The sequence below is a fragment of the Symphalangus syndactylus genome, chromosome 22 (assembly GCF_028878055.3).
Source record: "Symphalangus syndactylus isolate Jambi chromosome 22, NHGRI_mSymSyn1-v2.1_pri, whole genome shotgun sequence".
Lineage (NCBI taxonomy): Eukaryota > Metazoa > Chordata > Mammalia > Primates > Hylobatidae > Symphalangus > Symphalangus syndactylus.
The window spans coordinates 30,637,580-30,661,764 of record NC_072444.2 but is presented as its reverse complement, the minus strand read 5'-3'; the positions used below and the strand labels follow the sequence as shown (position 1 = coordinate 30,661,764).

Genomic DNA, 24,185 nt, shown 5'->3' with positions numbered 1-24,185 from the left:
TTTTTTTTGAGACAGAGTCTCACTGTGTTGCCCAGGCTGGAGTGCAGTGGCACGATCCCAGCTCACTGCAACCTCTGCCTCCTGGGTTCAAGCGATTCTCCTGCCTCAGCTTCCCGAGTAGCTGGGATTACAGGCACCTGCCACCACACCCGGCTAAGTTTTGTATTTTTAGTAGAGACGGGGTTTCACCATGTTGGCCAGGCTGGTCTTGAACACCTGACCTCGTGATCCACCAGCCTCAGCCTCCCAAAGTGCTGGGATTACAGGTGTGAGCCACCATGCCTGGCCAGGTTGGTGATTTTTTTAAGAGAGTCGGTCCCTGCAGCTCCCAGTCATTCACAGGCCTCTGCTCCATCCACTGTCCATATGGAGGCTGGGAGGGCCGCAGGGATGGGCCTGTCCAGTGTGGCCGCAGCTCTTCCCAGGAGGGAATCCCTGTCTTCCAAAAGTTTTCTTTCCCCTCCTCTGGCCATTCCAGGCCAAAGGAATGAAAGCTCCCTCTCTCTAGGCTGGAAAACAGGTAAACGATATGTAATTTATGAGCACCATCAGCCCAAAGTGCACAAGTCATATGTGCACAAAGGAGCCGGGTAAATATTTAAAGATTAGAGCCAGCTGGAGAGAAACACAAAAGGCCGGGCAATCGGGGTCTTTCTGAATTCACTCTCCCCGAGCTGGGCCAGGTTAGCGTTGATGCACTCACTGGAGTCCCGGCCTTTGTCCTCTGAAGGGCCCTTGTCTGCTGGGCTATTGGGAGCCCCAACACAGCTAAAGAGAGTTAAACAATCGCAGCCTCTCCAACCGCATCTGGAGACAATTGGCTGAGTCATTTCAGAGCTTTTGCTGTGTGTCCCAATAGTTAATTACATGGAGCAATCACTTCCTTTCACTTTGAAATGCATCTGCAGAGGGGGACAACAGATTTCTCCCTCCAGTCACCTGCATGCACAGTAGCCTGTGCAGCACTCACCAGTTAGCACTGGTTCAAACCCCTGGAAGTGCAGAAGGGAAGGGGCTGCCACATGGAGCCACACGGCTATCCTCTGGGATGGGACGCAGGTAGGGCTCTTGTCCTGGGGCCCGAAAACCTGTCCCTACTTGGTTCCAGACCTGACATAATGTTCTTTTTTTTTTTTTCAAACTCAAGAAAACCAAATGAGGGAAGGGGTGGCACAGACACTTGTCACTTTCTGCATTAAATTCCCCAACATGAGACAGGAGGGGGCCCTGAGCAGCCTTGGAGGCTCTAAGAGCCCTCAGAAGTTAAAGAAGGAAGTTTTTTTCCTTGAATGAGCAGAGGGGGGCCTGGGTCTCCCCACTTCTCCTCCTGGACCTGTGCTCCTTTCCAGGCCGCCTTGGGGACCCCAGATGCTAAAGATGGAAAGGGAGTTGGTGGCCTACATCCCAGCTTGCGTAAGCCCCGCTTCTAAGTTGGTCCATGCCCTTCCTGGCAGCCCGAGAGCGAGAGCGCTTTGTCCTGCTTGCCCTCAGAGGACAGGGTGAACCCACTGCCACTCCCCCTCCAGCTCTGAAAATACCTCCTGGTCTCTGTGAGCCCCTTTGGAGGCAGGCCTGCCTGAGGCTGTGCTAGGATACCCAGACTCAGGGCTTGTAATCAGCGTGACAGGCTGGGGTGGAGGGTGGACCCCGAGTCTTCAGCCTGGGTTTCCGGGAAGGGTCCCTGTAGAGACTAGTCTGCTGTCTTTCCCAGTGACCTTGTCAGATGCAAAGCACAATGACTTTAACTTAGTAGGGGAAGTGGCTGCCAGAGGTAACAGCAAGAAGTGAGGGTAAAGTGGCGATGGTGGGGAGAAACTCGGCTCAGAGCTCGGAAAAGGGGAGGGTGGAATCGCACCAAGATCTCTCCCCACCTTGATCCTGCGCGACCTTCGGCCACTGTAAGGCGAGTAGCGGGCCAAGGAGGCTGTTTGTGATGGAGGAGCCACGGGTGGGGGCGCCAGAAAGTAGGCGGATCATTCCAGAAGGGGAGACCACTGACCGAAAACGGGCCACAGGACAGGGGGCGCGGCGGGCAGTGTCGGGGTTGGGGTCGGGGAGCAGCGGAGGCGGAAGTCCATTCAGTGGACCAGGGCGGAGCGACGCCTGAGAATTCCGCCCAGGCCTTAAGGCGGGCCTCGCCTGCCGCAGCCAAAGCAGAACATTGCGAATTAGCGCATTTTGCGGTCAATTTTCCACTGCTTAAGAAACACTAAGCTATCCACGTGAGCGGCCCCACCCAGTGCGACTGGAATCCCAGGGGACGGGCTTGCTAGGGGTGGTGGCCCTGGGAACGGCGGGTGTCGGGGTTCGGGCGGGGGCAGCCCCGGGGCCCCTTTATGGCGGCCTGGACTCAGGAGAGGGGGCGGGGCCGGCACCCAGCTGCGGGCCGCGAGAGCTGCGCGGAGGGCCATTGGTTTGCTAATGCCCTCGAGTTGAAAGGCGCGGGCGGCGGTTTATAGGGAAGGATTGTAATTAGAGGACAAATTGCCCCGCTGCCCCGCAGCTCGAGAACGCGGGGAGGGGGAGGCCCGCCGGGGCGCGTCGCGCGCCAGGCCTCTGTGCAGATGTGCAGCAGCTGGAAGTCCGCGCCCGGCGGGGCGCCCGGAGTTTGGCCCCGAGAGGGCGGGGGCGGGCTCGGGCGCCGCTTTGTGGGGCCCACACAATGCCCTTAACACTCGGCTGCCCCCTTTGTGCCCGGCCGCGCCGCCCGCCCGCCCCGCGGTGCCTTTGTACCGGGCCGCCACCGCCCCAAGCTCGGAGAGAGTCGCATGGAGGACGCCCCGGCCCGGCTGGTCCTGGCGCTTCAAAGCTGCCCGGCGCGTGCCAGCGCCCGCCGCCTGGTCTCGGCCCCCGCCGCCCTCCCAGGCCCGGGTCGGCCCGGATCTGGCCCGCGGGCCCTGCGGCCCGGGCTGGAGAGAGCCCCAGAGCTGCTGTTGCCGCTGCCTCGGCCTGAAAGGGGGAGGGCGTGGCGCAATTCTCCACACTGCTTGGCGCCTGGGAACGCCGCTATCCTGGGGAGGGTAGGCGGGGGCGGGCTGGGGGGAGATGCCCCGGCTTGACAGAGCTGGGGGGCGCACCCCACCGTGAGTCCCTACACAGAAGCCGGTTTGTTCATTCCTCTGCCACAGGGCTCAGCTGCAGAACTTTTGCGATTTCCCTGTCACCCTCAGAAGCAATGGGGGCTGCACTGTTCAAAATATAATTTTACAAGCCCCAAAACTAAGGCCATGAGGGCCCATGGGAGGTGTCTAGGTTTGAACGCAGGGACTTCCTGGAGGTCAGCCTTCCTGTCCATCACAGCAACTACAGTTCAGCCTCCTGGAGTCCAACCAGGGGGATGGCCCCAGAGCCTTGCTGTAGGCCTAGCCCATCCTGGGGCAAGTGCTCCAGGCGCCTCCTCCACTGGGTCTGCCATAGTCTGAATCATGGATTGGGGTGCGGGCCCTGGACCTCTCCGAGTGTGGCCTGGAGCGCTTCCCAGAATGTCAGTGGTCTCCTGCCACCACCACCTGTGCGTGGAGCTGACAGCAGGCTCATGGGTGTAGTGCTTCTCCATGGGGACAGGGTCTGCCACCAAAGCCACTCAGCCTGGAAGCCCAGGGCTGTGAGTAAGAGAGAGGCAGCCGGGTTCACCCCACCTGCCTCCTGTGGGAAGTCCGCGTTGGATCCTAGAAGTGTCAGAAAACACAGGACCCAGGCTGCACCCTCACCAGGACCCCTCCCAATCCCAAGGCCCCAGCAAGGATGAGGCTGGCTGTGGCCCCGCGGGTGGGCTGCACGCTTTAATGGGACACATGTTGCTGCGTGGCCCCGGAGGGCTCGGCTTGTGCCCGGCTTTGAGCAGCCACAAGCAGAAAATTGCTGCATTGTCCCGACATTAGGGCAACTAATGTGGCGTTGCGGGTATGGCCAGAGCATGAAGTGCATAGAGAGGCGTTGCCTTGGCATCTTCATCAGTCCCGAGGGAGCCCAGAGCCCTGTCATAGTCAGTGAGGCAGCTTGTGGCCAGCTGGCCCATGTACCTCCCCAGTAGGTGACCCCTGGAATGCTTGCACTCCAGGGTATCAAGGACTTGGCAAGTGGGACTGGAGAACTTACAGGGATTGGGAGAGGATGGGCATGGAGGGGGTGGGCATGGCAAGGGTCCTCAGACTTGGGAAGTGGTGGGGGCCAGAGAGATAAGGAAAAGACAGAGAAAGGGGAAGGGGGGGTCCCTCAGGAGGCAGGGGGGGGTCCTGCAGGTGAGAAGAAGCCTAGGCTATGGGAGGGGGCTGAGGGAAGGAGGTGGGGAGCTTCTCCGTGCGTCCTCCTTTGGTCCCCTCCTCCTCGAGATTTCCAGAGTCCAGAGGGCCTCATTGACATGTAAACGAGGGTCCCTATAAAGGCGGCGCTGCCTCGCACTGGCACATGGACTGCAACATGGGCACGGAGCCTGCTGCCCGGGGCAGCCTCCCCGGCAACTTCCGAAAGGTCTGGGGTCTTGAGGGACGAGGGGCAGGCACCCTTCCCCGGGAGGGAGGTGGGGGTGGGGGGCAGAGGGCAGGAGGGTGGCAGTCCTGCACTCTAAAGGCTGTTCATCTGCAGATTTCCAAGCCGCTGATGGAGAAAAAGCGCCGGGCACGCATCAATGTGTCACTGGAGCAGCTCAAGTCGCTGCTGGAGAAACACTACTCGCACCAGGTGAGACTCAGGTGGGGTGGGGTTGGGTGGGTGATACGATCCCAACCTCCCTCTCTCCACCTCGGGAGGCCGGCCTAATAGACCTTTCCATGGTCGGGTAGATCCGGAAACGCAAGTTGGAGAAGGCCGACATCCTGGAGTTGAGCGTGAAGTACATGAGAAGCCTTCAGAACTCCTTGCAAGGTACAGGCGAGGGCTGGAGGGAGGAGGGGGAGGCTTGTGGGATCAGAGCCAGGGATGCACAAGGCCAAATAAAGAGGGATGCCTCAAGGACCGCTTGACCCGGGCTTTTGAGACCAGCCTGGGCAACATAGCAAGACAGCAAATATAAAGAGGACAACTCGGAGGCAGGTGGGCAGCTAGTGAGGAGGGGGCCCCAGCTCGCTAGGGGGCGAGGGAGGAGCAGTAAAGCCCGGGCTGGCTGTGCGATTGCAATCTGGGTGGTAGGTCTGGACCCCGGGGGAGACATTCGGGTCGTCTGACCTCCGCCCTCCTCTTCCCTTCCTCAACACGCTTCTTCCCTCCTTTCCCCTCCACCCCCACTCCCCTCTCCTCCCTCCCTCCCCTCTCCTCCCTCCCTCCCCTCTCCTCCTTTCCCCTTCCCCTCCCCTCCCCCTCCCCTCCCTCCCCCTTCCCCTCCCCTCCCCTCCCCTCCCTGTTTCTCGCGTCCGCTCTTCCCCACAGGGCTCTGGCCTGTGCCCAGGGGAGCCGAGCACCCGTCGGGCTTCCGCAGCTGCCTGCCCGGCGTGAGCCAGCTCCTTCGGCGCGGAGATGAGGTCGGCGGCGGCCTGCGCTGCCCCCTGGTGCCCGAGCGCGCCGCCGGCAGCACCATGGACAGCGCCAGGCTGGGCCAGGAGGCGCCCGCGCTGTTCGGCCCTTGCACCCTCGCCGTCTGGGCTCCTGCTCCGGCGGCCGGCCGCCCGCGGTCCCCACCACCCCCGCTCCTCGTCCCCGGAAGTCTCCCGGGCTCGTCCGCCAGCGTCCCCCCGCCGCAGCCAGCGTCGAGTCGCTGCGCCGAGAGCCCCGGGCTGGGCCTGCGCGTGTGGCGGCCCTGGTGAAGCCCCGGGGATGGCCCGAACTGAAGGCGCTCCCTATTTGGTCTCGCGACACAGGGACTATTTTCAGCACGCCCACAGTGACTGCCAGGACCCCCCCAGTCGTCCGTTCTGGTCTTGGGGCGGGGGTGGCTTGGAGCGGGCCGCGCACCGAGCAAGCGCAGGGAAATACCCCCAGCCCTGCCGGAGTGGGTCTGCGCGTCTGGGTATAATCCACCCCCCACTCCAGCTCCAGCTACACACGCCGGACCGCTGGCTCTCCGCCCATCCTCCGGAGGGGCTGGGAGGGGGTGTCCTGGGCTGCGCCCCTTTCCCAGGGACCCCTGGCGGGCAACCCGCCCGCCCCCACCCCCGCCCGGTTGCCGCGCAGCCGTGGGAATGTCGCAGTTGGCAACAGCGCAGAGCTGACCCCTCGCAGCGAGGAGAATCGCTGCCCCGCCCCGGACCATTCAGCGGACCGCGGGCGCCTGGTTCCCACCGGCACAAAGCGCGCCTGGCCCCGCCCCGCCGGCGAGGGGCCCCCAGCCTCCCCCAACCCGGGATCCTCTTGGCTTCCAACGACCTCCTCCGCAAGCGGTGCTGCCCACCAGGCTGGCGCATTCCCCGAGGCCCACCCTTCTCAGAAGCCCCTCCCCTAAGATGCACCGCCCCACCGGGACGCCCCGCCCACGCGGTTCCTGGAAGGGACCCATTGCTTGGTGGCACCAGCTTGAGGGCTGCAAAAGTGAACCCGGTGCCTCTCGTGGGAGAGGGGAACGCCTTCCGCTCGACAAAGACCCTGGCCCACATTCCAAGCCCGGACCCCGTAGACCCCGCAGCTCCAGATCCCTAGGGCTGCCAGAGAATCCTAACCCTGGACGGCTCTCGGAGCGCGCTGGCCGGGCGCGGTGGCTCACGCTTGTAATCCCAGCACTTTGGGAGGCCGAGGCAGGCGGATCACGAGGTCAGGAGATCGAGACCACAGTGAAACCCCGTCTCTACAAAAAATACAAAAAAAAAATTAGCCGGGCGTGGTGGCAGGCGCCTGTAGTCCCAGCTACTCGGGAGGCTGAGGCAGGAGAATGGCGTGAACCTGGGAGGTGGAGCTTGCAGTGAGCCGAGATTGCGCCACTGCACTCCAGCCTGGGCGACAGAGCAAGACTCTGTCTCAAAAAAAAAAAAAAAAAAAGGAGCGCGCTACGCCACTTTATTGGTCCATAGTGAGGTCACTGCTGCGCACGGACTTCGGTGGTGGGAGGCTCTCAAGTCAGATTTTCTTCTCCTGGGCTTCTGGCCCAGGAGTCCGGGCCAGCGAGGGGCAGCTTGGGTTGTGGGGTCAGAGATCCTGGCACCTCCTCCCGACACCTTGTATGTAATTCAGAATAAAGCCAGCGCGAATCTGTGAAGTCTGTATCAAGAGGACACCAGAGGTCTAATGTCTCCCACCTTTGCGATGCCTACTTAGGTGCATCTTTTGGAACCACAAATACCAACTTTCTATAGAAGCTCTTCCCTTTTTGGGCGGCCCTGACCTGCAGGGCACTAAAACCGTCCTGGTCCAAACGCGTGGAGAGGGACCCACGGCCCTTCAAAAACCCAGCTCCACTGTCGCACCTAGTGGGCTCGCTGGAGCTGGGGCGAGGGTGGGAGTCCCGGCTGTCGCCGTCCAGGGTAGCCTCTCGGGTCTGTGTTTCCCGCGGTGTGAGGTGGGGTAGAGGCCAGGACAAATCCCTCTTCGGTCCACCAGGTGGCGGTGTTGCACTGTAGACCCAAAGGTCCTTCCTCCAAATTCCAGGGGAGCGCGGGGGGACAGGGGCTCAACAAGTCCCAAGCGGCTTAGGCCCAGCTCCTATTGCCCTGCCCTGTTCGCTCTCTTCATTCAAGCTCACAGTGACTAGCAGCCCCAGGTGCCAACCCTGGGGCAGGGGTTGCCACCTGGGCTAATAGGGCCTTTCCTCCACTGCTTCACCCTGTTGCTACTCCAGGACCATCTCACTCCTCACTGGCTGGTGGGACTGGAGCATTTGTCTAAAGACAGAGAGCAAGTCCAACCCCCCAAAAATGGCACACTACCAGAAGAACTCAGGTTCCAGAGGAAGACATTAAGGGCAGCTGGCCAGCCCTGCTGTGGGGTTGTAGAAGGGTTTTCCATGAAACCAGCCTTGGAACGCCAGGTGCAAATCATAAGGAAGTTTTTTATTGGGTCCTGTACAGAAGATAAATGCTCAGTTTTCAAAAAGCTACAAAGGGATCCCTGGCTCTGGGTGTGCTATGAAGACAACTCCCTCTCCAGTGAGCCCAGGGAACAGGCCTGGATGCTGGACAAAGTTTGGGAGACAGCTCCAGGCCCAGGGTCCTCCACTTGGGGTCTCCCCCTTTATTTTTGTAAAAACCGCAGGACTGGAGTGATTTAGGGGACTCTGTCCCCCTGCAAGTATTGCCGTTGGATATGAAACACACAGAGCAAAACCCCAAGGTGACAAATGAGTTAAAACCTAAGGTGACAAGTGGACAGACGTCCCCCAGATGGAGGAGACGATGGCTACCTGGCGACTTCTGCCCCTACGTAACTTGTCAGTCCTTGAAGGCACAGCAGCATTGGCCAGAGATGGCCCCTCCCGCGGCCAGGGCTGGATTGCAGTTCCCTGCCTTGCTCACCTGTGGCCACAGCTCATACCCCCAGTTACCCCACAGCCAGGGACTGGAGGGGCCTCTGAAGCAGAGACAGGATTAGGCAGTCTCCCACCCCCACCCCAGCAGCTTCTTCTGGGAGCGGGACCCTATTTGAAGGATGAAGAGATGGGCTTGGCCACCTGACTGGGCACAGGCAGGCTCTATGCTGACCTTGGAAATTACCCCAGGTCTTCATATTGTTGGGCCACTGTATAGGGGTAGGGGTCTGGAGGAGACAACCTTCTCATCTGCCCTATTTCACCAGCTCAAGGTTATAGCTGTTCCTGGTTCTCCTTAGCCTGGGAAGACCCACGGGCCATGGCAATGCCCAGGCCTGTAAGGGGTCTGCCCAGGAGGGAAGGCAAAGAAATACATTGCTCCCAGGGGTTGGATGCCTGCCCGGGACCTGGCCTTGAGCTGAGAACCTGGAAGACCCTGCCAGGATCCCTTCCTGGCCAGGCCTGCACGGGTGGGGAGTGAGGCTGGGGATGACACAGGGACACGGAAGCCCAGGCTCTGCTGCCCTCGTGCTCTCCGCTTGCACCTGCCAGCGTCATGGTGGGAGCCACGGAGGGAGCTGATGTGGTGGGGACAGGCAACGATGGCAGAGTAATGAGGGTGGGGACACTAATGGTGGTCAAGGTGGCTGAGGTGCCATTGGTGGTGGTGCAGAGTGTTGTGCTTAGCTGGGGTGGAGTGTGGGTTCCCAAGGGGGCAGGGGGCACTGAGAGTGGGAGGCCTCAGGCCTAGGGAGCCACACCAGGCCACAAGCTGAAAACGGACCTCCACAAAGGCCGCAGAGGGCTCTAGACTACCTCTCACACCTGGGCCACTCAGTGGCCAGGGCCTACAACCAAGAGACTTCAAACAGCCCTGAGAGTTAACGTGGTCACCTGCTCATCACAGATGGGGAAACTGAGGCAGGACAGGTCGGAAGCAGGGAGACCTGATCAGAGCTTGTTCGGGCTCTGAAGACCCCGTGCTTAGAGACCCTCTGTACCCGCCCCCCAACGGGTGTGGCGGTTATGGTGCAGTGTGGGTGGAAAGCCCCTGGGGAGTCCAGTGGCTCCAGCTCAGCCTCTCCAAGGCGGGGCTTTGTCCGATCCCGCAGTGGCCCTGTCTCAGGTTCCCTGCTCCCGACGTCCTGTTGCCCAGGGCTGGCGATGGCGCAGCTGGACGTGTGCACATGTCACTCACTACCCAAGCCCAAGCTTGGGATGTCACTCAGCTCCCCAGGCCCGACCTCACTCGGCCCGGGACACGCGGTGCCCAGCGCGCAGTCGTCCGGGGCAGCCGTCGCCCTTGGGACAAGGCCAGCTGGGATGAGCCGGAAGACAAACGCTGAGGCCAACGCCCCCCTCACCCCTGGGAGGGGTGGCGCGTGTCTGCGCGCGGGGCGGAGGCGGGCGTCTTTGGTGCTGTGGCCCCGGAGAGCGGGCTGGCCTGCCTGGCGTCCGTGGGGAGGCGCCAGCGGTCCTAGGACGCGGAGCCCAGCGAGTCCGAGTGCAGCGTGGCGTAGCCCGAGGACTCAGAGGGGGAGCTCAGGAAGCTGCTGGTGCTGCCGCCGCCGCCGCCCGCTGCGCGCAGCCCCCCGGGCTCGCCCCACGACGCGCTCAGGCCGGGGCGCAGAGAGCCGGCGTGCGGATGCGCAGCGGGGCGTGGCCCGGGGCTCCGCTGGGCGCTGCTTGGGCGCGTCGGGACCTCTCTGGGATCGGCGCCGTCGGGGGCGGCGGGCGCAACGGGGAAGGGCCCGGGCGGGCGGCGCAGGGCCTGTGGCTCGCACTCGAAGGCGGTCAGGGCGAAGGCGTCGGGCAGCAGCGAGGCCGAGGCGGAGCGGGGGCCCGGCCCGGGGCAGCGGCGCGGGCTGCCGGGGGGCGAGTCGCGGGCTCGCCGCGGGCCGCTGTCCAGGGCCGAGGGCCGCAGCGACAGCAGGCTCTCGGCCGAGCGGCGGCGCGCGCGGGACGGGGGTGCGTCCTCCGCGAAGGCCAGGAGGCTGGCACGGCGCCGCTCGGGCCCGGCAGGCAGCACCAGGTGCGCCAGGGCGGCCAGGTCCTCGCCGGAGCCCCAGCGCGGCAGGAAGGCGGGCAGCGGGACGGCGGCCCACACGTCCGCATCGTCGTGGGAGAAGCGCCGCGTGGGCGGGACCTGTCAGGACGCGGCTGGCTTTTACCCCGAGCTGCCCTCCTGGAAAACGGGGACAAACCCTTCTCCACCCCGGGGAAGGGCCTTCCGTGGGTCAGGGACCAGGCTGCGCGCCGGGGCAGCCTGGCTGGGAGCTGTGAGGTTTGGTACAGTCTCTTCGAGCCGCAGGGCTGTGGCAGATAGCTGGGGTCGGTTGGGGAGGGCGCTCCTTGAGGATACTGAGCCGGCAGGAGATAACTTATGTGACAGGGACCATGGGGGTGGCGGTTGGGGCCCACCCAAACAAGCTGTGTGACCTTTGGACAGCCCGTCCTTGGATGGTGACAGCCACCCCTGCGACCGCAGAAGGCGTGAGATGGGCTCCGAGTGGAGAGGCCTCGGGGAGGTCAGGACACTCTGCCACCCGCAGGTGCGGCCTCTCCCCCAGCCCTGTGCTCACCTGCAGGTACTGCATCTTGTCCTCCTGCAAGGGCCGCAGCGGGTAGAGCTGGGGCAGGCCCCCCTCCAGGGCGGAGATCTCATACTTGGCCATCCTATCTAGGGCCACAAAGTCACCTCCATAGCCATAGTCCAGGGAGCGCTCCAACACCAGGTCCGGGGAGATGCCACCCTCCAGGCTGGTCTCTGTAAGGTGGGGGGGTGGGGTGGGGTGGGGAGGGGGACAGAGCCTTAGGGCCATGGAAACTTGGGGGCATCCGGGAGGGAATCTCAGGGATCCCCCTGACCCAACCGACATAAACAAGGTAGGGGGCTGGTTAGCTAAAAAGGGAAGGGGAGGGGTTCTGGGTTCAAATCCCAAATATGCCACCCTTTAGCTGTGAGACTGGGAAGGGAGGTCACTCACTGAGACAATTTCCTTATCTAGGACATGCGGTGGGACCAGAGGTGATCTTGGGAGGACTAAATAACACACGCAAGGGGCTGGCAGTGCCTGGACAGAGCACCGGCTGGGCTGAGGGTAATGGCATTGCTGGTAATGGTATCCAGACAGGACCTGGGTCTGCAGGAGCCCCCAGGGCAGCTTGCTGGGGATCCCTGAGGTTGGGGGGTGAGCCCAGGAGCTCCGCTGGAGCACTTGCAGACATGTCTACCCTGCTGTCTGTTAACCAGAACATCCCATTACTTGGAACCTGGGGCAGCCAAGCCAGATAGGAGAGTGCCCTGTGGGAACCTGGCTTAGGTCCCTTGGACATTCAAGTACATTTGGGGTGACACAGGGGGTGTCTGGTGGTTGAGAATGAAGTCACCTTAGTGGGGTTGCCTGACAGCCGTTTTCCTGCCAATCCCAATGACCTCACCCAGATGCCACTCTCCCCGGGGCCACTCTCAGGCCATCCTCACCATCATCTGACTCCTCGTCGTTGGCCATGAGGGCCATGCACTTCTCCCGGACAGCCTTGAGGTCGGCCCGGTAGCGGTCGCAGGCCCAGAGGAACACAGGCAGCAGCAGGGCCTGGGCCACGGAGCACCACAGCACACAGAGTGCCATCCAGGGCGCTGAGGCGTCGGCCCTCAGGCTGCTGAAGCTCACCACCTGTGGGCACAGGGCTCGGCCTGGCACCTGCAGGACCCCCCACCATCACACAAGCTCCCCCTGAGTCTCGGTCTCCCCATGTGTACAGCAGGTCTGACAGGTGGGTACCTGCCAAGGAGAAGGGGCCCTTGGGGAGGAAAGAGCTCGAGCGTGGCAGTGGGAAGCCCCGCCCTCCGGGAGCTACCTGGCTACTGGGCAGCACCGGGTGGTCCTGCTCTGTCTCCCTCCTGGCTGCCCATGGAGAGAAGTGGGACATGGATTACCACCTCCTCCCCGCTTTGTTTCGAGACAGAGTCTCACTCTGTCACCCAGGCTGGAGCACAGTGGCTCAATCATGGCTCACTGCAGCCTTGATCTCCTGGGCTTAAGAGATCCTCCTGCCTCGGCCTCCCAAAATGCTGGGATTACGGGTATGAATCACTGTGCCCGGCTGCCATCCCCTTTTTGAGATGAGGAAACTGAAGCTTAGAGAACCAGGTCTCAAGGCTGTTCAAGATTCTGCCACCCCCTTCCCAGCCAGTGGCCTCCTCGGCCCTACCCCTGCTTTTGGGTCCCTGCCCAGGGACCCTGCATTCCTCCTCTCCCAGGAGAGCCCTCATTGCTCTGTCCCAAAGAACGATACTTAAGTGATTGCCACAAAAGAGTGAAAGTGTGGATGATGTGGGTATGTTGATTCTGCCATTTGTGGGCCACATGACCCTCAGAAAGCTGCTAAACCTCTTTGGGGCTCAGTTTCTTCATCTGGAAAATGGGCTAAGAACAGGCCATGCTCTAGAGGATGAAGATTCTGGACACTTTATAACAGCAGCATGGAGTGGCCCCACAAGCTGTACCCTCTTCCCTGTCCATAAGAGAAGCGGGGGTGGCTCTGACTCCCTCCCAGCCCCGCCCCTCCCCCCACTGTCCCCACTCTGCTCGCGAGGTGCCTTGTGGGTCTTTGCTGTTTCATGAAGCCCCTGCCCTCCATCTGCACAGGGACCGGCTGCCAGCCCCCACTGTACACGAGGACCCTTAGCTGGGGGGAACCAGGCCTGCTGGGGGTGGGGCAGTGGGGGCTTCCTCCTGAGCAAGGCCCCGACTCTGAAGCTGCCACCCCCCGAGTCACCATTCTGGAGCTCATGTCCTCATGTCCTGCAGTGACTCGGGGAAGGCAGTCTTGCCTGCTGCTTGGATGAAACCCCTCAGGCTGGTCTTTGCCCCAGTCCTCTCCCTGTCTCACTGCAGACCTTTCGGGGACAGGCATAGAGTCCTGCAGGGGGGAGGGGTTGGCTACTGAGTCCAGACTTCATTCTTGGGCCAAGCTGGTCCCAGCTTCACCAAGAGGACCCCAGGCAGCCCCTCTGGACCTCAGACCCTTGTTGGCAAGGCCTTTCTCACAGCAGCCTCACCTTGGCCTTCCCCAGCCGTTAGTATCAAGTGCAACTCCCCAACAGACATTTGAGGCCCGCCCTGGCCTTGCTCTGTCTCCTGATCCTGCGCCCCTACCTACCTATGGCACCAAAGCTCCCTCTGTCCATCCTGGGACCTGGACCCACCAGGAAACCCATGGGCATGCTATCCCACCTCTGCATCAAACGGCCCTTGAGGCCAGATGCAGTGGTTCACGCTTGTAATCCTAGCAGTTTGGGAGGCTGAGACGGGCAGATCACCTGAGGTCAGGAGTTCGAGACCAGCCTGACTAACATGGTGAAAACCTGTCTCTACTAAAAATACAAAAAAAAAAAAAAAAGTTAGCCAGGTGTGGTGGTGGGCACCTGTAATCCCAGCTACTTGGGAGGCTGAGGCAGGAGACTCGCTTGAACCCAAGAGGCAGAGGTTGCAGTGAGTTGAGATTGTGCCATTGCACATCCAGCCTGGGCAACAAGAGCAAAACTCTCTCTCAAAAATAAATAAATAAAATAAAACAAAAACAAAAAAAATGGGCCTTGGGCGAGGGGAGCAAACTCTTCTGCACTGCAGCAGGAAGGCCCTGGGCCCTGCAGTTGCCGGATGTGGGCTCAAGTCCCACCAGGCTGCCCTGACTCTAGGCAGGTCTTTGCACCTCTCTGAACCTCGGTTTCCAAATCTGGAAAATGGGGACGATGATCAAGCCCATCTCAAAGGACTGGGTCTGAGGACTCAACCACCTGATGCCTGGAGTATGAGCAGCCCCAGGGCTGCCCCAGAGACAGGCCCGCCTACCCGACGCTGTCACCCACCAGCACAGGGAAGCCCATGAGGCAGTCGTAGATGAAGACTATGGTGGTCACGAGGCCCGTGATCTGCAGAGAGGTTTTGGCGGGCTCCGAGCCATCGATGGAGGAGCGCCGCTTGCCCTGCGCGTCCTCCACCACGATGGTGGGCACGGTGAAGGCGTGGCGGTCGGCCTGGCGCCCCACCTGCACAGCCAGCGTCTGGAAGAGGGCGATGGCTGTGCAGATCACGCCCATGGCCACGCTGCCGCCCACCAGCAGCAGGAAGCAGACGCCGAAGCCCAGGCCGATCTCAGCCACGATGAAGCGGCAGCCATGGGTGTAGAAGCGCTCGCTGGTATCGTGCCAGCCAACAGCAGGCAGGGCCGACAGGATGAAGGACACCATCCAGATACCCATGACTGTGTGCACCGCCTGCTTCTTGGCATTGCTCAGCCTGGCATGGGGCAGGGTGGAACAGAGGGATCTGGCATCACCCACAGGCCCTCCCCAGGCCTCTGGGGACCTGTAGGGGATCCTCACCACCCAGGCACCCCACACCCCCCAGTACATCATAGTCATGGCACAGCCAGTGTGGCGGGACCTTGTTCCTTGCATAGGAGATACTGTGAACATTGTCACACATCCCTCTTCCAAGCATTCTGTATTGGCTGCTTGTGTCTACCCATGCAAAGCTACGTGTGTGACCCCAGCAGCTTACAGCAGCCCCTCCTGAGCCTGCCTGCCCTCCCAGCATGCCACAGGTGTGGCCACTCCTGTGTGCACATGGGCACACCAGATACGTCTTTGTTTTCACGCCTGCTTAGAACCCCAAGAACCCCAGAGCTTCACGTGCTCACCGGTAGTTGACGGGCCAGCAGACCATCCACATGCGGTGGTAGGAGAGGGAGGTGACAGAGAAACAGGTGGCCAGGGTGAGCGTGTAGAAGGTGGACACAAAGACCTTGCAGAGACCCTCATTCCACTCGAAGTCGGGGCGCTGCCGCCGCAGCTGCACCACGGAGTAGGTGGCAATGGGCACGGCCACGTTTAGCATGTGGGTGGCTGCGAGCGTACACAGCAGGAACTCCAGGGGCTTCCACTTCTTCTGCTTGGCGCCAACGCTGAGGATGCCCCAGGCGTTGGCCAGCAGGGAGAGGCCCCCACATGCCAGCCAGCCCACTGCACTGCCAGGCAGCCGCCGCTCATCACTCATGGTGCAGACCGGAGCTGGCAGGCGGCTGTGGCATCCTCCTTGGAGCCAGGTCGCAGGGAGCAGCAGCCCTCACTCCTGGTGGCTCAGGGATGCTGGGGACCACGAGCATCTGTGAGGGGTGGCAGTGGGCACTCAATGACTTCTGCTCTGGCGACAGTGTTGTAGCCCTTGGGTACTTGGGATGGGAGATGGCGAGCGCTACACTTTGAAAGTCCCCTGCAAAACTTATGTTGAAATTTAATTAAAACTTGTGTTGAGATTTAATTGCCATTCTAATAGTATTAAGAGGTAAGAATTTTTTTTTTTTTTTTTTTGAGACGGAGTCTCGCTCTGTCGCCCAGGCTGGAGTGCAGTGGCGCTATCTCGGCTCACTGCAAGCTCCGCCTCCCGGGTTCACGCCATTCTCCTGCCTCAGCCTCCTGAGTAGCTGGGACTACAGGCGCCTGCCACCACGCCCGGCTAATTTTTGTATTTTTAGTAGAGACGGGGTTTCACCATGTTGGCCAGGCTGGTCTCGATCTCCTGACCTCGTAATCTGCCCGCCTCGGCCTCCCAAAGTGCTGGGATTACAAGGTAAGACTATTTTTTTTAGAAATGGGGTCTTGGTCTATCACCCAGGCTGGAGTGCAGTGGTGAGATCATAGCTCACTGTGGCATGGAACTCCTGGGCTCAAGCGATCCTCCCCACTCAGCCTTCCAAGTAGCTGGGACTACAGGCATGCACCACCATGCCTGGCTACGTTTTTGTTTTTTTTGTTTTTTTTTTTGAGATGGAATCTTGCTCTGTCACCCAGGCTGGAGTGCAATGGCATGATCTCGGCTCACTACAACCTTCACCTCCTGGGTTCAAGCAATTCTCCGGCCTCAGCCTCCTGAGTAGCTAGGATTACAGGCATGCACCACCACGCCTGGCTAATTTTTGTATTTTTAGTAGAGATGGAGTTTCACCATGTTGGTCAGGCTGGTCTTGAACTCCTGACCTCGTGATCCACCCGCCTTGGTCTCCCAAAGTGCTGGGATTATAGGTATGAGCCCCATGCCCTGCCCTGCCTGGCTAATTTTAATTTTTTTATACAGAAGGGGTCTCGCTGTGTTGCCCAGGTTGGTCTCAAACTCCTGGCCTCAAGCAGCCTTCCCTCCCAAAGTGTTGGGATTATAGGCGTGAGCCATAGTGCCTGGCCATGAAACATTTAAGAGGTGATTAGGCCATGGGTGGGTTTAATATCTTTACAAAAGGGCTTCTGGGAGTGAGTTCTCTCTCAAGGAGCTTTCCCTCTTCTGCCATGTGAGCAACAGTGCTGTTCCCCTCCAGAGGACGCAGCGTTCAAGGCACCATCTTTGAAGCACAGACAAGGCCTTGCCAGATAACAAACCTGCCAGCACCTTGATTTTGGATTTCTCAGCTTTTCTTTTTTGAAAAAAAAAAATTATATATATGTGTATTTTTTAAATCTTTCTTTTCTTTTTTCTTTTTTTTTTTTTTAGACAGAGTCTTGCTCTGTCGCCCAGGCTGGAGTGCAGTGGCACCACCTCAGCTCCTGCAACCTCCACCTCCCGGGTTCAAGCCATTCTCATGCCTCAGCTCCCCAAGTGGCTGGGACTACATGCATATACCACCATGCTCAGCTATTTTTTTGTATTTTTAGTAGAAACAGTGTTTAACAATATTGGCCAGGCTGGTCTCAAACTCCTGACCTCAAGTGACCCGCCCACTTCAGCCTCCCAAAGTGCTGGGATTACAGGCATGAGCCATCGTGCTTGGCCTTATTTTTATATTTTAGAGACAGAGTCTCACTATGTTGCCTGGGCTGGTCTCGAACTCCTGAGCTCAAGTGATCCTCCCATCTAAACCTCCTGAGTAGCTGGGACTACAGGGCAAGTGCTCCCACACCCGGTGAGACATAAATCTGTTCTTCATGAGTTACTGCGTCTTAAGTACCGCGTTACAACAGCACGAATGCCCTAGGGCAGGGAAGGCCCCGGGGCACCATGACCTATCTGGCCCTGGCTTATATCAGGCTGCACTCTCCTCTCCACTCCCGGGGAGGACCCTCCTGCCCATGTCCCTGACACCCAGGGGCTGTATACGGGGGTGCCCAATAAGTGCGTATTCCCTCATTTCCGTCCACTCCTGGTCAAAGCTCAATATCTGGGCTTCCTTCCAGTTTACCTGCATCCTCAGGGAACCAGCCAAGGTGGGCCCAGATGGGCACTCTTGTCCTGTGCGTGACCTGGCACCATCCCAGAACAAGTCCTCTCTCCATCAAATGTTCCAGAATCCTCCCACAGCCCATGCCACAGCCCCCCACAGTGGACATCTCTGACACACTTGCCTTAATTTATTCCACTTCATCAGGCCACATGAGGCCATGTCCTGGAGGACCATGCCCCCTGAACCTCCATTTCCCTCTCCTGTTCCCCAAGGGACCTGTTGGGGAAGGGAGATGGTCATCACTTTCCTGACCACCCTGAGAGGGGGCAGGCAGTCTGCTACGTCAGCCCCCAGCTGGTCTTCCAGAGCCAGGACCCCGCGCTGAGGTTAAAGCCCCCACACAGCAGCGGTATGGCTGGGGCAAGGTTCCTCCACCTTCTCCTCTAAGAGACTGCCATGCTTCTTCCACGGGGAGTCTGAGGTGGACAGGAGCCACATCTCTATAGCCCTGGGCCCAGGTCTGGTACACAGTGGGTGCTCTGGGGTAGTGGCCAGTCTCATGCTCTGGTTGGCTTGGGCAGCAAGGGCCTGGAGACAGCCAGTAGACCAGACCAGAGCTTGACTCTGAAGTCAGAGGAAGTGCCGATGGCCTTTCCATGTGAGTCAGGGACACAGGATGCTGGGCAGCAGGCACGTGGTGGGGAGCGGGGAAGCACCCATCCTGCCAGAGGGCTGCACAGCGAGTCCCTCCCTCACCCTTCCCAGCCTGGCAGCCCTCTGGCTGCAGCCCAGGCAGGCAGTGTGGGAGAAGCCCAGTGCCAAGTGAAGGCCTCCTTGTGCTCTGCTCACACTTAACTGGCCCTTCTCACCCAGGGCCCATTTAGCCTCATTTGCTCTCTTTCTCATGCTGTGGTCCTTATGGGCATCTACAGTACCAGACACGCCCCATGTCCCCCAGAGAGGAAGTATCTCCAGCTCAAGGTGGGGGGCCACTGCCGCCTTAGCCAAGGCCCCTGGCTCTTGGGCAGGGAAGGCAGCGATGTCCCAGCCACCAGCTGGCAGGCCCCCTGCTTGTCTTGTCCAGAGTTCTTTCTTTTTTTTTTTGAGATGGAGTTTTACTCTTGTTACCCAGGGTGGATCTCGGCTCACTGCAACCTCTGCCTCCTGGGTTCAAACAATTCTCCTGTCTCAGCCTCCCAAGTGCCTGGGATTACAGGTGCCCGCCACCACGCCCTGCTAATTTTTTGTATTTTTAGGAGAGATGAGGTTTCATCATGTTGGCCAGGCTGGTCTCGAACTCCTGACCTCAGGTGATCCACCCGCTTCGGCCTCCCAAAGTGCTGGGATTACAGGCATGAGCCACTGCACCCAGCCTCGTGCTGTCTCTTATGGGCCAAGACACTGAGCTTGGAGGTGCCGGGGAGCCTCAGACCTGTGGGCAGATACATATTCACTGGGACCAGGACCTTGGGCAGACTAGCCTCAGGAGTGAGGGGAGCACTGGGCCACCTCCGGCCTTTGGGGTACCTGGTAGCCTTTTGGGGGTTCAGAGCAGACACAGTGTGAGTAAGCGCTGTGGGTGAGAGGGCTGCAGACACCAGTGGTCTTTACGCTATCAAATAGGAAACTGGACTCAGCATGCACCCAGCAGGTCAGCATCTAATTCTACCTGCCCAGGGCAGCCTCGGCTGTGAGACTGGGAGACCTTCCCTCAGATGCCCAACAAACTCTGTCTAGCCCCGTGACCTTGGCCCTGCCCAGCCCACCCTGTCCACGTGTTGATTACTGGTGCAGGGTGGTAAGGAAAGAGCCACAGGCTGCAACCAGCCCAGCCCTTCATGGTGCCAGTTCTTCCTCTCATCTAGCCTAATGGTGCCTTACTGCTGAGAAAGGCTTTAGGTCTGAAGGCAGGGTGCAGTGGCTCATGCCTGTAATCCTAGCACTCTGGGAGGCCAAGGTGGGTGGATGGCTTGAGCCCAGTTCGAGACCAGCCTGGGCAACATGGTGAAAACCCATCTGTACAAAAAATTTAAAAAATTGGCCAGGCATAGTGGTGTGAGCCTATAGTCCCAGCTACTTGGAAGGCTGAGGTGTGAGGATCACCTGAGCCTGGGGAGGTCAAGGATAGTGAGCCGTGATTGTGCCACTGCACTCTGGCCTGAGCAACAGAGTGAGACCCTGTCTTAAAAAGAAAAAAAAAAAAAAAGGCTCTAGGTCTGTGGGCAGGGGCACGTGCATCCTCTTGCACACGGGCATGCTCCTCCAGTGAGTGCCCCCACAATTCATTCCCATTGTAAAGCTTGTTCAGCAGAAGCAGGGAGAGGTAAAGCCGCTTGCCCTGGCCAGCACTTGCCTGAGCCAGGATCCAAACTCCACTTGCCTGACACCAAAGTCCTGGCCTCTCAAACCCTAAAATGTTGGGGAAAAGGGCATTTTTTTTTTTTTTTGTCCCTAGAGCTGAGGTCTTTCTGAGCCTCAGGTCTGCAGGGCAGGTCTCACTGTCCCCACACTGCAGATGGGAACACTTCAGGCAGAAGCTCAGGGCAACACGGAGAGAATAGTGTCAGGGCTGGGTTTGGGGCCAGGAACTCCTGGGCGCTGTAGTCCTGGCATGGGAGAGGTATGTCCTGGGGGGCGGGGCGTGGACACCGGGTTCCAAGTGCAGAGTGACAAAGGACTGGTTGTGTGGGAACAAAGTGTCCCTCTGGCTCTGGGTCAGTGACCACAGACCCACGGATTGCACGCTTTCTGTTCATTCTTCATAGAATGGAGAGGCCACTAGGGCCAGACCCCAGGCTGGGCTCCCCACAGTGCCGACGGGACCCAGGATGGCACTGTCTCCTGCTGGGAAGTTTCTCCTGCAGGGCACTTAAAGCATCCCGCAGCATCTCAGGACCGGACTTCCCACTTCCCCGCCCACTGCAGAGCCGACTGCAGGTGCGACTAGCCTGGCACCCACCCGGGCCATGAGGCCTCCCTCCGCAAGACACGCGGGCAGGGCCCGGGCGTGACGTCACGGCTCCGGGCCAATGAGGCCGCGCGGCCCCGAGGCCCCATTGCGCAACAAAGAGAACCCAGAACTTGAAAGGATTCCCCGGGCTCTGGCTGCGCCCCGGCTTCTGCCCCCACGCCGGTCTCCGCCCGCGCTGCAGCCGATCTGTTCCACGGGGCCCGGCCTGGCCGTCGCCCAGGGAGGGACGTCCAGCGCGAGGCCTCGACATCTCCGGCACGCCCCCCCAAGCCCCCGCCCTTACCGTCCCAACCCCCTGGGGCTCCGATCCCCCCGCCGCCCCCCAATCCCCGCTCCGACTCGCGTGCTCTCGCCTGCTGGTCCCCAGTGGGTGCCCCGAGTCCTGCCCCACCCCGAGGGCGCGTCCGAGCGACAGGCTGGGAAACCTTGCGGGACTGCGGCCCCCGGACCCCTCCGGGTTGCGCTGAGCAGGGGCGGGCTCGAGATCCCCAGACCGCCCCGCCCCCGTCCCCTGAGAACCACAGGGGGCGGCGTTGCTAGGCCCCGATGCAGGGGGACGGAGGGAGGGGCTGGCCCCGGGGAAGTTACCCCGAAGGTTCCCAAGTTGGGGGGGGTGCCAGCGCTAAGCGCCGCTCGTGGCCCCTCGGACGGACCCCGCGACCGATAGAGCGCGGAAAGCCCCCTCCCTTCCCGCCGAGTCCTCCCGCCGGTGTCCTCCCGCCCGTCCGCCCCCGGGCCAGGGCGGCGGCGCTCACCCTGCATTCGGGCGCCCGGGGCTCCGGCTCGCTGCTCTCGCCTCCGGCTCCGGCTGCGGTTCCCGCGCCCCCGGGCCGAGCGCGGGCCGCCGAGGGCCGCGGGGGTGGCTGGCGGCGGAGCGGCCCGCGGGCCGGGGCATGCTGGCAGCGGCCACCGGCGGCCGGCGCGCTCCGCTCGGTGGGCTCTGACCCGCCGCCCCTCCCTCCCCTAGGCGCCGCTGCCGCTGCTGCGCTCCGCTCCGCTCCCGCCGCTCCGCTGCTGCGCCGGGCGGCCGGGGGCGGGGGGCGGAGCAGGGCGCATGTCTCCGCCGGGGCCTCCGCGCCGCCCCTCGGCCCGCTCCGCCCCCACCCGCTCAGAGGCGCGGCCGTCTGTCGGTCTGTCGGCCGGTCCGTCCGTCCGTCAGTTCGTCCGTACGCAGCCCACCCGTGCCCCCGCGTCCGCCCGCGGCCGGGCCGAGCCTGCCTAGGCCGGTGGCGCCTCCTGACAGTGCCGCGCCCCTGGCTCCCAGCTCGGCTCTGTGCACACTCCGGCCGCCGCCTTTGGACGCCGGGGCAAGACCCAGGCCTGGAGCTCTGGGGGCCGGCGGGCCAGAGGGAGCTGGGGCAGGAATGGACACTGAGAACTTGGGGCCAGTGCTGGGGCTCAGGGACGCCTTCCTGGAGGAAGCCGCATCTAAGATGAACAATCGGGGCGGGGCGTGGAGAGGACACGGGACGCATGGCCAGCGGCTTCTAGGAACTGGGAATCCAGTCTGGAGCAGGGGCAGCGAGGGGCAAGGTTGGGCCAGTTACGGATTCACGCTGCTCCCTGGGCCTGGGGGGGTCCACTGAGGGAATAAAGTGCACGGGCCACCGGGCTGCTGAGTGGTCCCCGCCACCGCCACAGGCTCAGAAATGTTCTGTCTGAAACTCTGAGCACCACCGCCCAGCCGGGAGAGGCCAGGGTCTGCAGCCCAGCGCCTGAAGCCCTCTCCTCCTCCCTTCCTCCCATCCTTCCCGCCGCTCCGCCCCTCCCTCCCAAGCCCTCATGCCATCACCACTCCTCATAGAGCACAGGCTGTCACCCATAGACTGACAGCCTCAGCTGGCCCCATGCAGGCGGAAACCCTCCTGCTCCTTGATAGGGGCCCTGGAGAGAACGCCTCCTGAGGATCGGGGCTGTCTTTTCTAGAAAGTGCCTGACCACACACACAATGGGCACAAGGCCTCCGGGGCTGCTTGGCATAGTGTCCTTCCGTGCCTCTGGGACACATCCATGACTAGGCGCCCCTGTGTCTGGAGGAAAGTAGGCACCTGACCAGGAGGAGACCCAAACCAATTGCAGCCAAAACGGATGCTTGGAGCTTGCCCAGTCTGGCCAGGGCTGCTCCACAGCCTGCACCTGCCTAAACCGTCCCCACACCCCAGGTCCCTGAGTAGCTTTTAGGGGGCCCAGGATGGGTCTTAGGGTCCGTCCCATGAGACAAAAGGAGTGTTGGTAGAGAAAGGCCCCACAATAACGTGTGGGGCTGAGCAAGGGGGAACCCAGGGCCATGCACACCTATACTGCCCGTGGTTTTTTGGGCAGCCAGGGCCCTCAGTGCCCCCAGTGAGCCCTCTGTGGACAGGTTGGCTCCCCCTCCAGGTGGTCCTGGTTATAAATAGGCCACCAGCAGTGGGAGGCTGGCACAGGGCAGCTGTAATCAAGGGTGGTGTTTCTAAGCGTCTCGCCTGTGACTCGGGGTGAAATGGTAGAAACGCCACACTTAATTACATGGCCACCGAGAGCCATGCCGCTTAGAAACACCACAGTTAAGATTGCACACACGGCCATGGAGAGCTATGCCTCTGTCTGGGCCTGGCTCCCCTCTGCCAGCCCAGCTGACCCACTGCCTGCACCAGTGCCTCTGCCCGGCCTCAGCTGGCTCTAGGGCAGGTGGGAGATGGCCTCGATGGCTGCCCCGGGGCCCTGGCTTATTTCGTGCTGTGCTGGGTTCTGCTGCAAAGTGCCTGGCGCCCCTGGGAGGCGGTTTTCAGGTGCCTGGTTTGCCCAAAGCCACATGGATGAGCGGCTGAGCCAGGACTGAACTAGGGAGTCTGATGCGGGGCCCACCTTCAAGTGAAGGGTGTGGGTGCTTTGGGCAACTGGCCCCCTCAGTGAGTCCCTGGGCTCAGGCACTGCTGTGGCCAGCCCTGGGCCTTCTGCTAGCTGGGAAGGGTGGCCTCCTCATTGCTCTGAACCCAGGGCACCATTCTGGCATGGGTCATGGGTGGAGCTGGGGGCCGAGGCTGACTGAGGCCAGCCCCAGGGGGCCAAGGGGCAGGGTGGCGTGGCAGAAGCTTCATGTGGCTGAGCTTGTCCCTCCCACCCCCAACCCCCTCCCAGACAGGAAATAACCCCGTCAGCCGTGACTGGGGCCCGGGACAGATTCCCAAGCTCTTGGCTGGTGTTTCTGCACATCTGGAGCCGAGTCCTCGCTCTCCAGGGGCCAGAGGGAGCCTTGTGCAAGGCAGCAGCTGTTGACGGGCCAGTATTCTCCAGGCGGCAGGACAGATGTTGGGGCTTCAGGGACAGACTGAGTTGGGAACATTCTCCCAGATGCCACTTCTGGGTGTGCTTGATTGGAGGGCCTCCTTTTCAGCCATGGATGCAGGTGGGGTCCTGGCCCCTGTAGCGGCCTTGGCTGGGCCAGATGCCCAGATCAACCCTGCTACACCGATACCCTCACCACACACGTGCTCACAGATATGCAGAGACAGATGCACACGGACATGCACAGATATGTCAGTGACACGTATGCCCACAGCTTCACACTAACGGCACTGACGCACATTCGTGCTGTCCCTCAGACCCCTGCCCTATAAGCCATCCCAGCAG

At 61.2% G+C, this 24,185-nt stretch overlaps 2 protein-coding genes across 3 annotated transcripts; one reads left to right on the top strand and one right to left on the bottom strand.

Moving 5' to 3' along the window:
- The first annotated feature begins 4,432 nt into the window (after window positions 1-4,432).
- HES3 (hes family bHLH transcription factor 3) lies at window positions 4,433-5,784 on the top strand. The gene is made up of 4 exons (XM_055262184.2): window positions 4,433-4,470; window positions 4,585-4,680; window positions 4,782-4,863; window positions 5,365-5,784. The coding sequence occupies exons 2-4, from the start codon at window positions 4,600-4,602 to the stop codon at window positions 5,736-5,738; spliced, it is 537 nt and encodes a 178-aa protein (XP_055118159.1). The 5' UTR covers window positions 4,433-4,470; window positions 4,585-4,599; the 3' UTR covers window positions 5,739-5,784.
- Window positions 5,785-7,884: 2,100 nt separating this feature from the next.
- On the bottom strand, window positions 7,885-21,602 carry GPR153 (G protein-coupled receptor 153). 2 transcript variants are annotated; one of them, XM_055262167.1, is made up of 6 exons: window positions 21,329-21,602; window positions 15,095-15,559; window positions 14,262-14,691; window positions 11,871-12,063; window positions 10,969-11,153; window positions 7,885-10,532 (listed from the first exon to the last, which is right to left on the bottom strand). In XM_055262167.1, exons 2-6 carry the CDS (start codon window positions 15,448-15,450, stop codon window positions 9,864-9,866), a joined length of 1,833 nt encoding a protein of 610 aa, XP_055118142.1. In that variant the 5' UTR covers window positions 15,451-15,559; window positions 21,329-21,602; the 3' UTR covers window positions 7,885-9,863. The 2 variants fall into 2 exon arrangements, with proteins under 2 accessions (XP_055118142.1, XP_063487233.1); XM_063631163.1 differs by having other exon boundaries at window positions 15,095-15,666; window positions 21,329-21,541.
- Between the last annotated feature and the right edge of the window lie 2,583 nt (window positions 21,603-24,185).

Coding starts and splice junctions, on each gene's coding strand:
- GPR153 (XM_055262167.1), bottom strand. CDS start 15,450: ATGAGTGATGAGCGGCGGCTGCCTGGCAGTGCAGTGGGCTGGCTGGCA. Junction 14,692..15,094: donor TGCTGGCCCGTCAACTACCG/GTGAGCACGTGA, acceptor GCCCCATGCCAG/GCTGAGCAATGCCAAGAAGC. Junction 11,154..11,870: donor CGACGAGGAGTCAGATGATG/GTGAGGATGGCC, acceptor CCCACCTTACAG/AGACCAGCCTGGAGGGTGGC.
- HES3 (XM_055262184.2), top strand. CDS start 4,600: ATGGAGAAAAAGCGCCGGGCACGCATCAATGTGTCACTGGAGCAGCTC. Junction 4,681..4,781: donor AGAAACACTACTCGCACCAG/GTGAGACTCAGG, acceptor ATGGTCGGGTAG/ATCCGGAAACGCAAGTTGGA. Junction 4,864..5,364: donor CCTTCAGAACTCCTTGCAAG/GTACAGGCGAGG, acceptor TCTTCCCCACAG/GGCTCTGGCCTGTGCCCAGG.